The following is a 14741-nucleotide window of genomic DNA, read 5'->3' as shown; positions in this document are numbered from 1 at the left end:
AATGATAAAAAGTCATACAGATGACTTTATGCCTCATTCTTTTATAGAGAAATCGTAAATAAAGTCATATAGATGACTTATTCCTTATGCTAGTGTAGAGCAAGCAAAAATAAAGCCATACAGATTACTTTTTATACCTTGTACTATTATATAGCAAACATGAATAAAGTCATACTAATGACTTTTTATACCTTGTATCTTTGTAATTATATATTTATATTTCTAGAGAAAATATGGAGAATGATATAGTCTTCTGTGTGACTTTTTAAACATAAAATTATTATAGATAAGTATGAATAAAGTTATACAGAAGACTTCGGTTTTCTTATTTAATATATGATCCACTAAAATGGCATACAGAGGAAATTATATTACCCCACTGATACATAGAGAAAACAACAAAGTCATCTGTAAGACTTTATTTATGTTTGCTCTATAATAGTATGAGGTATAAAAATTCATCTATAATGACTTTTTTGTTTGCTCTATAATAGCAGGAGGTATAAAAAGTCATCTGTATGACTTTATTTAAGTTTGCTCCATAAAAGAAAGACATAAAAAGTTATAGGTAGGACTTCATTCATGTTAGCTCTATAATAGTATGAGGTATAAAAATTCATCTGTATGACTTTATTTAGGCTACTCTATATATGAAATCATGTAGGCCTAGGCTATAAAAAGCCATCTGTATGACTTGTTGTCTTCTCTATGTATCAGTGGGGTAATATAATTTCTTCTGTATGACATTTTAGTGGATCATATATTAAGTAAGAAAGCCAAAAAGTCTTCTGTATAACTTTATTCATACTTCTCTATAATAATTTGATGTTTAAAAAGTCATAGGCCTACAGAAGACTTTATATCATTCTCCATGTTTAAAGGAAACACAGTATTGTCTTTTGTTTGACTTTATAGTGCTTTCTATATAAGAGTAAATAACAATATTTGTTGCTTAGAGTATAAATAACCAATGACTTTAATGGTCAAACATTGCTCACCCTTTGCTGAAAAAAATGAAATAGTGATGTTTGCAGAAAAAATTGAAAAGCTTGAAACAAATTCTAAACTTTTCATAAAGATACATCAAATGTCCTTTTAGACCAATTTTTGTCATCCTGCCAAGGCTGGCACCTGGGGCAGTCTGCACCCCCTTCCTATGGTAGCATGGGTGCCCACATGGGGGGGGGGGCAGGGGGGAGACTTGCCCCCCCCCCTGGCGGAATGATGCTGTCTTATTTTTATATTTTTGGTCCGAGATTTCAATTATACAGCATTAAAAGTGCCAATTAGACAAGGTTTGCCCCCCCTGGAATTCAGTTTAGGGGTGCCCATGTATGGTACTGCTTGTGGCATTAAAAATTCCAACCCTTGTTTACCAAAGGAAGATCAGTTAATGTCATTACAGCTTTTAAGTATCTGCAAGCCAACCCTATCTTAAGCCTCCTTCCTATCAACCCTAACAGGAGAACCAAGGGAAACTCCAAGAAATTTACCCAACAAACTACCAACTGCACTGAAGGCTACCATTTTTTTCCAACCATGTTGCTCTACTTTGAAACTCTTTAAGCAGTCAAACCTTCCAATCTCAAACCCTGGAGTCATTCAAGCATGATGTGGACAGGAATTGGGAGCAGAGGGTGGCATCTATGCTGGGACAGTCCAGAGTCCTCAACCAAAATTTTGAATTCATCACTGGCAGTTGTATACCAAGGAACCATCCTTTCATGAATGTATACTGGAATTTAAGGCAAGGCAATAATGGGATATGTTTTTATAGGGATGATTTTGTTAGCTGTCATGTTGTCCTCTCCTTTTGATCTGTAGGAAAGCCCAAGTGGGTTGAGATGGTGCAACTACTCTTTATATATGATGGATTTGGCCCTCTCAGTGATGCACTGGTCATTCAAGCATATGAACAGCAGTATATTTTCATAAGTCTTCAAATCAATAGTACATGTAGCTATCAAATATGGAATCTGCTGGCTATATTGTAAAGTTCACTATAAATATAGAAAAAATACAACAATACAGGTTGTGGTATAAAAATCAAGGCTTGTAGTCCAGAGACTGCCAGCATAGGGGTGATCAGATTGAAATATATAAATCTAAAAATGAAATTGATACAACAAGATTTCAAGCATATTTTTTAACTCCAAAATATCCATCAACCAGAGAACACAACCAAAATTTAAAACAAACAGCAAAATCTATCCATTGTATTGATTGGTATGTAGGGATACTCTGCCAAGTGAGGCAGTGGTAGTCTCTTTGTCTTTGTTAAAAATTTTATAAAAGAAACTGACATTAGAAAAACAAACATTAGTCATTACACATTAAAAAATCAATATAGTCCATAGGTTATGACAGATGTATGACTTGTCACTGGAAATGTAAGAATACTCTGCTGGGGTAAGCCCACTCAAGAAAAGGCACTGTTCCTGTAATTCATCCTGTAAGTTAATGATTTAGTCAGTCTTTTCCTCATTGTCTGCTTCAACTATTAGATTATTTAGATCATGTTGGATTAGATTATTTATTTATTAACTGAAAACCTGTCTACAAAAACGGAGCAAAATATAAGAAAAGAAAAGAAGACTAGTACAAGACAAATATTGACAAAAGCAATAAGATCAAATAAGAATGTCAATTATAAATAAATCAAGGATGAAATAGGAACAAAATCAAACAAAAGTAAAAGCAAATTCACACATACAACATCAACATATTCATGTATAATTATATATAAAAAAAGAAAAAAAAAATCAACAACAGACAAAGTTATTGCACTAGAAGTAGGCCTAGCTCATGACCAGCTACTTTTTTATTATGTTTTCCAATAACTCAAGAGATAGCTATTTGGTTTAATTATACATTATGTGTTAATTAGGTTAGATATATATAATTAGACTATATATCTAATGTAATAAATTCAATAAGATCTCATATTATTACAATGTATGTATAAATATATATATATATATATATATATATATATATATATATATATATATATATATATATATATATATATATATGCATTAGCCTATAGAAGAAGTTTGCCTACAGATTACCTTCTTCTTTTTTGAAATTGATTGCTTAGGGTATATACCAGTTTAGGTCTTTCCATTTCCACAGGACGTGGATGTATATTCTTCCATATCAAGGTGATGCATTCACCTTGAGAAGAGCTTAGATAGATGCAAATTAATTTACTATTCAGAAGAAAGATTGCCTTGCAACCTCTGCTCCAATCATGCAGTGTGTTTATGGAATTTTCAATTGAAGGTTGTGTCACTTCCACAATGTTGAACTATTCAAAATGGTTGTTCATCAATAAAGTCTTCTAAGTTGTGGTAAAATAAAAAAAATGATGGAGCCAGTCTTTTAACTCTGTTGTCAGTTTCATTTTCAGAAGGCTATACATTTATGTTCAGTTTTTGGTGAACAAAATTGGCATAACTTTAATATGACCAACACCAGCCCTTTCCAGATAATAGGCCTCATTCAGATGCCTATTTTTCTTTAAACTGATTGTGGATTTAAGGGTAAATAGATACTAAGAACTATAGATTTGAGAAGGCAACTAAAACCTTCTGAATTTAAATGAAAAACACTACTTAAGTAAAATGTTAGCAATCTATAACTACTCATACCTGGAGGTCTGATGCTAGGAACCATTTTTTATATGAAAATATTCTAGGAGCCATGGCTGAAAAAAAGCCTGCAACTAAACCTGCTCCCCCATCTCTGGCTAGTGGTAAATATATCTTTTCTAAAGCAGAAGCAGCAAGAAAATATCTTGAAGCAAAAAGGCGGCAATTGCCAAAAAGTGTGAAATTGGCAAAGAAGGTAATTGTGGCTTTTTCTTTTCTTTTTTTTTAACTTTAATCCAAGCGCTCAATTGATTTATATTAATTTCATCTTAACAAAAGCCTTCAATAATTTGTAAGTCAACGTGTTTGAAAGCAACAAGGGAGGAAGCTCAAGTTTGCTTATAATTTTTATCTGTGATCTGATCAATGTTCATCAAGATCATTTTGTTAATATCAAAACCTAAATGGAATACTTGCTGTATTTTTTGGCTTTTTATTGGGAAGACAGTTTTCACCAAAAACTTACCATATTATAATATTTGTTTTGTTACTATTCTGTTTTACAGATTACTTTGATTAACTTGGATGGTTTAATCAATGCAAAAAAAAGAATTGCCTTCTTACTTCAAGAAAATCATAGTTTTGATCCAAGGAAACTTAGCCTTCAATTTAATTAATATCTAGCTTTTTAAAATAAATACCCTGTTTTGTAGTTATCTGGTTCTGCTTAGAAATGCCACATTGTCAGTGAAGCTAGCAGTTTCTACAGTTCTTAAAATCATTTTCAAAGTCATAGATTTTCCTCTCTTGTCAGTTTCCCAATACCCTTTGGTCCTATCCTGAAAGGACTGTCAAAGTGCTGGAGTTTGCTAACTGATTATTTCCCCACACCTCAAAATTCCTTAAAGAAAAAAATAAGAATCAAGGATTAGCTCTAAAATACTTCATTGAAATTGAAAGTATGAAGAAGGAACCCATTCTTGTGACTTTTTGCTGAGAGGAACTTCAGCCAGTACACCCCTCTAAAAAAATACCTTGTTGAAAAAGTAATAAAAACCCAAATGTGGAAAGTGAAGCATCTGTATGAAGTTAAATTCCATGGGTGTAACAACACCCACAATGCATGGATAAACAAAATAGATTATGCCTGATGATAAAGATTCTTTCTATTGCTAATTTAGTTCAGATTTTGATGACTCGATATATATATTGATCAAAATGAGATTCCTCTCTGGTCAGTTTATTATATCCTTTGATCCTATCCTGAAAAGGCTGTCAAAGTGCTAAAATTTCTTTTCTTATCAGTTTCCCACATTCCAAAATTCCATTTAAAAAATGAGGATCAAGGGTTGGCTATAAAATACTGTATTTCAAAAACTATTAAAAAGCAATAATAAAATTAATTGATTTTACTCATTTCTAGTACATTGATGGGCATAGTTGCACACAGCTCCAGCATTTGAGAGAGACTTGAGGATTTTCCTTGGAGGAGGATGAGGGAGGTCGAAGTGCATAATAATATATTTTTCTGCTATTACTTCTCCATGGGATCCTTGGAATCAGTCTTGGAGAGAAATCCCTCTCCCTTCCATCCACCCCCCTCCTCCCCATTTAATTTAAGGTTAGACCTTGAAAATATTTTTGTGACTGAAAAGATGGTTTCAGTGTCAAATTTGGCTGTTTTTGATTTTTATAAATAGTAATAAATTGGACCATATTGTTTAGTCCAAGTTAAGATTTGCTCATCCAACGAAGTTGCAGTATTTTGTCTCATTTCTGTGCTCTCAAAATATATAGCCAACATTATTGGAGTTATTTAATTGGGGGGGGGGGGGGGGCACGAAGACTGTTTCCCTCCTAGACCCTCCCTCTCTGAAATTTGAAAAATATCCTCTTTGCTATTTTTGTGGTATTGTCATTGGAAATTTTGAAATAAAGAAAAAAATTACCCCCTCCTAGGAATTGAAATATAGATTTTTCCCCTTCCCTAAATTTTTGTGAATTGATGTCACTGTAAAGATTGTTTTCGTCTTATTTTTGTGTAAGTTTTGCAAACCTATAAATTCTTTTAAGGAAAATTTAGTGCTTAATTTTGGGGTACAAACTTTATTTTGAAAATAACGTTTTTTGGTTGCTATACCTAAGTTATTCCTATATATGTCTTCCTTATCTTAGTTTTTTAGGTCTTGTATATGCTACAGGCTTTGTAAATTGTTGTATGAGTTTTATTAAACTTTGTTTTTATTCGTGACTGGAGGAAAACTCCTTGTCAACCCATTTATTTTCTTTCTTTTTGCCAAGGGGCTCTATTTCCTTTTTTGTTTAAAAAGAATGGATTTTGAATTTCAGAAACCAGTGTCTCTTCACCTTTTGGTTTGATTTCCAGTTTGAAGTCTCACACTTTTTTTGCATACCACCTAGTTTCATGGAGAAGTGGATTATTTTTTGTATGTAGAAAATAAATGAATTGGCAACAAAGAGCAATGGCTCACCAATATCAGCCGCTCCCCCAAGAAATCTTTATGCTCCATGGAGTTTTGTTTTATTAACCTGTTCTATATCTGTTAAGTAGGCCATGTCATTTGTCTGTTTGGCTTGGTCAGTATCATTCAATCAGTTTTCTGTCTTATTTCCTAGTTTTGTTAGCCAAAACTGTAGTTCTTGAGTTCTTTCTGAAACAGATTGAACAAGGAGTAGAGTCTAAACAATGACGTGAGAAATTCCCACCAGACAGCAGAATCAGACCTGTCCTAAAATCAATAACAATTTAATTTTGTCTCTGTTAAGGCAAAGATTAAAATATGTATATTAATTCAATGCATAAATATCCTGACCTCTACACTTGTTTTACTCAATTTTGTCCTTCTTTTGTTGCTAACCCAGGACTTTTTTTGGTAGTCACCTTATAAGTTCCTATTAGTACTCCGAGAGTGCCTAATCTCAAATATCTTGATTAAAATGTACCTTTCCTGAACATGACAACATGCTCCTAATCTTGGACATGAAGTAAATAGGTTTAGATAGCTGGTATTGGCTGATAGTTAAGACTAGGCTTAATGTGATGGATTGACTACAATCTTGAAAAACTTTTTTTTAGCATTTGAATTTTGACATTAGTTACCGCTTTAGCCTAGCCTATTTACATACAATTATTTTGCTTGACAGGACTTGTCTTAGATTAACATGGTCTGTGACTTAGATACCTTGTTCTTACTTTCATTCTAACATTTGTTCTAACATTCTGTGTCCAAGATTAGGCTTGCTATCAACTGTTAGTGCATTTAAGATGTTCAGTATTGTTTATGTTGACAATGAAGCTAATCATATTCTGATTAAGAAAATGAAAATGGAGACGACTTAATTGTTAAACAATCCAATTTTTAGGTGGTATAATCAAGACTTGCATTGATTGAACTGTTGAAATAGCGTTTAGTCTGACTTCTGGGTTCCTTATCCAATTTTTACCAAGAACGTAGAGACATTTAAAACCCAAAGTTATTGACGAGAATTGTGTTAGGATTATTACCCGGGTTTGTAAATAATACTTGAAATTAATTGTAAAATACTTGAAGTAGATATTTTCAAGCTCATTCCCTTTCTGCTATGTGCAGATATATGCCTTGTAAATTGAGCTTAATTATTTTCATGGACTGATCTCAATGCTTAATCAGTGGGTGAAATCTTTTTGTTGGTGCTAAACTAAATAATTACAAAAGAGAATATGCGAAGCATTCGCTAAATATTGTGTTGTATATTTTTGGTATTTTATTTCTTCTCTAGCAAACGTTACCTTTATCATTATGCAGGCAGGAAAAAATATGTTCTGCTTGCTCACATGTAAAATCAAGAGTTTGGACCCCCTCATGGCATAGGTGCTTTAATTGCGTGGGTTCAGGAAAATGAATGTTCATTTAATGGAAGACCCAGAATAACCATTAGCAGGTTTCTTGAGAGGGGGAGGGGAAATTGGTGAGGAGTTCAATGGGGGACCTCTTTGAAATTTCAGGATAGATTTTTGTGGAAAATTACTGTTGTAACCTTATGTGTCTGTAGGCTTAGGAGGAATTACGTCTCAACAAGTTGCTTACTGGTGCAAAACTATATAATTTGGTTTTCTGCATATTTTCATGTTTTAAAAGTGCGTAATTTTTGTAGGCTCAGAAGAAGAAGCCCCTTGTCATTGAGAAGAAAATTGGCGGAGACAAAAATGGAGGCACTCGTCTTGTCAGTACAAGGAAGTCGCCCCAGTTCTACCCCATTAATTCCAGGCAAAAGAGATTCCACCGACGCCTAGTCAACAACAAGAATCCTCCTAAGATTAGGAAATCTCTTCAACCTGGAACAGTCCTCATCCTTTTAGCTGGTGTTAACAGGGGCAAGCGTGTTGTCCTCTTGAAAGCTTTGAAATCTGGTCTTCTTTTAGTATCAGGTATTTAGAATTTTATTGGTGTAGTGTTAGCATCTAGTTACATTATGGTCTTTGCATCAAAGATGTACTAAAAGATTTATGGTGATCTGCTTAATTTAGATATTGAAGGTGCATTATACAAGAAACGGCAAAATTTATTCATAAATGACAGATCCTAGTATTAAGGGCTATTGCATGTACATTTGTGTACTTCATTGCTTAAAAATTAAAAAAAATTCAGTGCCATCACCATAATGTTTTTATCGCTGATCTTTAGTTTACAGCTGGTTTTTTTTTTTTTTTTTTTTTTTTTTTTTTTTTTCTCAAGCCACACTGTAGTAAACATTCAGTGCCATCACCATAATGTTTTATCGTTGATCGTTACGGCTGTTTTTTTTTTAAGCCACACTGTAGTAAAACAAGATACACACAATAATATAAATAAATTTATTTATAAACATAAAAATTTAAATCGTTTGAGTTCTTAGTTGATACGAACCTCAGCTTTACATCAGTAGTAAAGATCTGAAACAGTGAATAAAGAATGAGGTCATAAACTCACCTTACAGTTCATAAGCTTGGAAAGACCTCTTGGCAGTTTTTCTTCTCAGAAGGTGAAGTTAAACATCTAAAAGATTAGATGTTTAAAATGAGAGCCTGAGTAATGCATACTTACTCCTCTGAGGCTTACTCCTTTAAATATTTACTAAAGGGTTGGTATTTAAGATGCAAGTCTGAGTAATGTATTTTTGCTCCTCCAAAGATATATAAAGGATTATGTATTTAAAACGAGAGCCTGAGTAATGCATAGGCATTTCTCTAAGGCTTGCTCCTTTAAATATTTACTAAAGGCCTTGGTATTTAAGATGAGAGCCTGAGTTATGTATAATTACTCCTCCAAAGATATACTAAAGTATTATGTATTTAAAATGAGAGCCTGAGTAATGCATACGCATTCCTCTAAGGCTTACTGCTTTAAACATATACTGAAGGATTTGATATTTAAAATGAGAGACTGAGTAATGCATACTTACTACTCTAAAAATATACTTTAGGCTTAGGTATTTAAAATGGGAGCATGACTAATGCATATTTAGTCCTCGAAGGGCTTAAGACCAAAACAGAGGCTATAACTTACGGTTTATATAATTAATATTTTTAGAATTTGGGAATTCTGGAATTTTTTCTTAGTTGGTAAATTGGAAATAGCTCAAAAAAAAGATAGGCGCTTTTGAAAAGTTTTGTTTTTCTGTGTTCTTTTTTAGCAGATATCACAGAAATCTCTTGTATACGTCAAAATTGCAGGCGAAAAATGTGCTCTTTAATCAGTTTTATAGATGTCAAACCATAAATGTGCTTGGAGTGAAATTACCCAACTTGAAATCTCATTCTAGAATAATTGTATTAGGGCCCAGCCGATAGGGATTTTTGAGGTCAGAGAACCATGTATTGGTTTTGGTTTAGTCACATAAACAAAAATATGTGAAAATCTGATCAAAAGAAGTGTAAAATATTGAATGAAATCGATTATGTGAAACCAAAACTTTAATAGCAGAAATTTGAGTTTTAATCATTCACATACTAATGTGATAACTTAACGTTACATTCACAAGATATTTTCTCTTACTAACGAGTCCATGCTAGGCACATTGGATTGGGCTCCAGCTAGGGTCTTAAGTTTGGAGTAGGGATTTAAAGACTATGTCAACAAAATAGTCCAGTATGCTGACAAATGTGAACACACAAACTAAATTTCTAGTAATGGGATGTAATAAGTAATGGGTATATACGTAAATTTTTCAATGTGTCGGCACGTAGCGCCAACCCCTTGGACTCCCCCCCCTTCCTCCCTTAGCTGAGCAACTGACTAGATATTATGGTTTTAATCGATTGAGTATTGGATCTTTCACATACGCAAGTGAACATTCATTAAACAAAAATGTATGGTTTATTGTATTCTTTTTAGTTGTTTTCGTAGAATTCGTATACATTGTTGAACTCACCATACATTTCGAACATTGTTATGCCAGGTATGTATTGACAAATATTGCCACTAAATATACTTTACTTCATTTGACTCACTTCTGCTGCTCTCTCCACCATGGTCATACTTAGTTGGTGGCTCCTCCCCCAAAGACTGGATAAGGAAAAATTATCTGAGAACATCTGATGCCATCTTCTGGATTAGCCGCGCATTAAAAAAAAAAAAAATGGCTGATAACCAATAATGACTTTGTCCCCCATATCGGCCGGGCCCTAAATTGTATCTATTTATATCTCGCCTCTGTGTTGAATATTTTAACGGTGATAGGTTGGCTCCGGGTTCTCTTTTAAATGGTTATAAACAGGCAGAAATAAATATTATTGTCGCCTAGTATTATTTTAAATCTATGATCTAGGGTACATGCATCTTGTAAAATAATGGCTGCCGCTCAAAATTTGTTGTAGCTGAAAAGGTTCTTTATTTGGAGTCCAGATGCTAATCATTGATGAAATGAAGTGAAAGCTTAATGGTGTACAGTCATGTTCAATGGCTTCTGATTAATTGTATCACCAAAAAATTGTTTTGCTTGGGATCATCAACGCAATTTAATGAAAACTTGGGGGAGTCATTAAGACATGTGTATTGGACTGATCTTAATTTGTACTAGAATCTGATTATACCACCTTCTAATTATGTTTAAGGCTACCTTTTGAGTAAACGTGGTCGTTTTTCACTGTAAAAAATATTTTTGGTTTATACGACTTAGTTACTTGTAGTTGTATTAGCTAATTTGTAATTTTGTTTTATTTGTCACTGAAACTACAGATTTGACCGTAAGAAGAGAGGGTGCAAGGATTTTGTTAGGGGAAAGGGGTCTAAACTTTAAAAGGTCGTCATTGGATCTGAATTTATCTGGGAGGGCTCCTTTGGACTTGTCTTAAAAATCAGTCTAATTCCTGTTTGCTGAGGTGGCCAATAAGATTTGTCTTTTAAAAGTTGTCAAGTTTGTACAAATGTTTAATTTAGAAAAATGTAATCGAGTAAAGATCATGAGGGTATACCTTTGATTTTGGAAGTTCTTGTTGTATATAGGCTGTCCTCTAGACTAAACAATAATCAATTTTCCTATTACACCATCTGGAATTCTACAACTGTTTAAAAGTTGATGCTCTTTAAACAGCCCCGTCTGCTCAGGTAGCTAAAATGAAGGTTGTGTTTTGTTTAACCCCTATCCTCCCATTTTTTAATCGGGCATGTTGGTAGGATTGCTTATCACGAACCTTTCAGAAACTAGTCTGAAGATACACCTCTTGCTTTTTTGACGTCTTAATGCCAAAGTGCTTTATTAACTTTAAAAGTTTCAAAGTATATCCCCTCCCCCCGAAAAAAACAAGGATTAATGTACAAAAAAAACTTTCACATCAAAAACTAGATAACCTTTGAACCCAATTTGACATACAATGCATCTGTAAAAATTTTTGATGAAAATCTGCAAATGTGGTTTGACATCAGCAAATACCAATAACCATCTGGGTTTGTTTTTGTTTTAATACTCTGCCAGTTACATCAGTCCAACACTGTTTGTCAACTTTTTTACATGATCATCATCTTCAAAGTTGACTAAAGCTTTAACTAGCGTTAAAACTTAAAGCTTAAACGAATTCTTTATAGTCAATTTTCGACCTGTTGGTTATTATAGATCGTATAGACTTTTTTCCATTGTAACCCATACAAAACGGTGGCAACCTGCTTCCAGGTGGCCAACTGGAAATAAATGTCTCTCATGGTTATAATCGATCTGTTGGCTATTATTGTTGGTACAGGCTTTACCCTTGTAAAGACAAGGGTAACAGTGGCAACCTGGAAATAAATGCATAGTATAAATGTTTTTCTCACAAATACAACTAAATTGTTAGCTATTGAAATTGATATAGGCTTGTAGCCATTGTAAAGCGCACAAGGGTAAGAATGACGACCTGTTTCCATGTTGTTGACCTGTTAGCTATCATAATTTGTACAGGTTTGTAAATATTGTAACCTTAAGTAACTACTGAAGCTTTTACAAGGGTAACAATGGCACCCTGTTCGTAGGTTGCCACCTAGAAATTATTCCTGACTATGACAGAAATATCAGACGGACATTTTAACAGTATTATCTTAAGAGAGGCTTACTCTAGGGTAACATACTTGAGTTTTCCCTTTAAAAAGGATACTTTTTTGGGAGGAGATGTATTAAGATTTCTTCTGGAAGTTATACATTTCTCTATATTGTTGCCTCTCCAATTGTCCAATGAAATTTTTCCGTACAATCTACAGAAACAATTTTGCACAACTGATGAATAAACAAAATGTATTTGGTCAAGAAATCAAGGTTTAATGCTCTTTGTGAATGATTGCTTTCTGCTAAAAATTAACGCTTATCATCTGTGTATTTTAGTCCGTTTTACTGTTTCAAATTTGACTGCTCTTGTACAATTTTGTTTTGGCTAGTGTCTAGTCATCTAATGCGACTTCTTGTGTTTGCAAGCACCATACACGCAACACCCACTAGAGTTGCAAAAATTTTGTGACCTATTATGACCCTATGATAAGGGGCATCGCAAATTGAGTAAATGTATCCGTAGGCGTTAACTCCTATACTAAAGTCAAGCAATACTGTTCTTTTAAAGACCATAAACAATACGAAAACTTAGGTTTTGCAATTCTTCGTAACATTATTCAGATGAGGTTTGGTTTCCATCTTGTTTAGAAACACAATTTCATATATTTCATGACGGAATGCTTGGGAAATAGCGTTACATTTCATTCAATGGTTTTGCTTCGTCTTACAAATTTATGCCCGTGCTTCACATTTACTTGCCTATCCATTTTGTCTACATCGAACATGTCACTGCCTGCTATTTATCACTACGTTTGGATGTTTCTCGCCATTTTTGGTATTGGCCATTGGGTAGGGAAATTAACCACGGAACATTATTTACTAAAGGTCTGTAAATCGTTTGTTTTTGCTTTTGGTAATTCACTAGGTTCTTTCTGTTTGCAGGGCCTCTCAAGGTTAACCGCGTTCCATTGAGACGAGTTCACCAGAAGCTTGTTATTGCCACAAGCACTCGTATCGATATCTCTAACGTCAAGGTTCCGGAACACATCAATGACGCTTACTTTAGAAGACACAAGGTCAAGAAAGAGGCCAAGGAGGGAGACATTTTTGCTAGTAAGCCAGAGGTATGTTTGTTTTTTCGCCTTTTATTTTATACCGTTATTATGTCATCTTTTTTCGAATATTTCAATTAGTTTATTATTTGTGCTAAAGAATAAAATAGTTATTTTGTTCAACATGAAATTAGTTTACTCCGCTTTATGTGCCACTATGTGACCCTCCACCCCCTTCCCCTAGTTAATGTGAATGTAAGTTATTTTTTAATGTGATCTCTAGTTTCTGTCCTTCCTCATTAGCTTTCGATTTAATTTCTTTGCTTAATGGGGAGGATGGTTTCTGTGTGTCTGCCTTCAATTGCTATGAGAAAGGATTAGTCCTCTCTAGGACCAAATTACATGTTATTAATCATACAAGTATTAGACTACGTTTAAAAAGTACTTGTCAAAAAGGAAAGTTTAATTCTTGGAACGTAAATAAGGAAGGGTCAAACTGACCTAGTATAAGGAGAAAATACAAAGTTTGGTATATAAGTTGTTTTCTGAAAGAAAGTAGAAGAATTTTTATTTTAAACCCTAAGGAAGGGACGGGGGCCAAAAGCTGCCAAATCTGCCAACAAATTTCACTAGGCCATGAAAACTACCAAGTAGCATTCCTACTATGCTACCCCTCTTTTTACATGGCTTGGGGAGAGGGGGTCCTGCGGTCGTGTCATCGGAATAACTGAAGGCTTAGTTTCGATCCCACCAAAGTTAGAAGTAACATTTGATGTGCAATTTTCGTCTTTTTGATGTCAGGGGCCAATTCTGCGATTTCTAAATGCGTCTTACTCTTTTTACATGGCTTGGGGTGAGGGGGTCCTACGGTCGTGTCATCGGAATAACTGAAGGCTTAGTTTCGATCCCACCTAAGTTAGAAGTAACATTTGATGTGCAATTTTCGTCTTTTTGATGTCAGGGGCCAATTCTGCGATTTCTAAATGCGTCTTACTGGCTTTCACGCTTAATCATATTTATGGCAGCTTTGCCTCTCAGAGAGACTATCTCTCTTGGCTTGACTCTTACCAACCTTCAATCTCAAGTCTTTCATTACTTCCACCAAGTTGATAGTTCAATCTCGCACCGATTGCTTCCACTGACATTATCATAAACTTTTTTATAAACTTGAAGCATAGTCCAGGGAGGTTTATTATAATATTATTTCAGTTTCATTTGACAAATTTCGATGTTCCGTGAGAGATAGACGGTGTAGCCATCGTATTGTATTTCTTGACACGTAGGCATATCATTTTAGTACACCCTTTAGAGGTTTGATATAATAGCCAATTTATTTGCAGGCAGATATTAAATTTGAGATACTACATTTTGTCATCTACTAGGCCTTGATAAAAATTGGTCTGTCGACTGGTTCACATGTCCCCCCAGCCCTCTATATTTTGAAAAAAGGTTTAGGAGGTGATTTTCATTGAAAATGTCCTTTTTTGTTATTTTTACTGAAAAAAAAATTAAAATAAAGCTACCTCCTAGATTTTGAGAACTACATTTTGCACACATCACCCCCTCCCCCCTTCTCTACATTTTCGTGAATTGACGACACTGG

At 34.1% G+C, this 14741-nt stretch overlaps 1 protein-coding gene across 1 annotated transcript; it reads left to right on the top strand.

Moving 5' to 3' along the window:
* Positions 1-3678: 3678 nt before the first annotated feature.
* Positions 3679-13292, top strand: LOC148947611 (large ribosomal subunit protein eL6-like). Its single transcript, XM_089095318.1, has 3 exons — positions 3679-3849; positions 7749-8022; positions 13029-13292. The coding sequence occupies exons 1-3, from the start codon at positions 3706-3708 to the stop codon at positions 13277-13279; spliced, it is 669 nt and encodes a 222-aa protein (XP_088951444.1). The 5' UTR covers positions 3679-3705; the 3' UTR covers positions 13280-13292.
* Positions 13293-14741: the final 1449 nt, after the last annotated feature.

The sequence above is a fragment of the Artemia sp. Qi Xiang Cuo genome, chromosome 10 (genome assembly GCF_049724085.1).
Source record: "Artemia sp. Qi Xiang Cuo chromosome 10, ASM4972408v1, whole genome shotgun sequence".
Lineage (NCBI taxonomy): Eukaryota > Metazoa > Arthropoda > Branchiopoda > Anostraca > Artemiidae > Artemia > Artemia sp. Qi Xiang Cuo.
The sequence above is the reverse complement of the archived record's forward strand: the minus strand, read 5'-3'. Positions and strand labels throughout refer to the sequence as shown.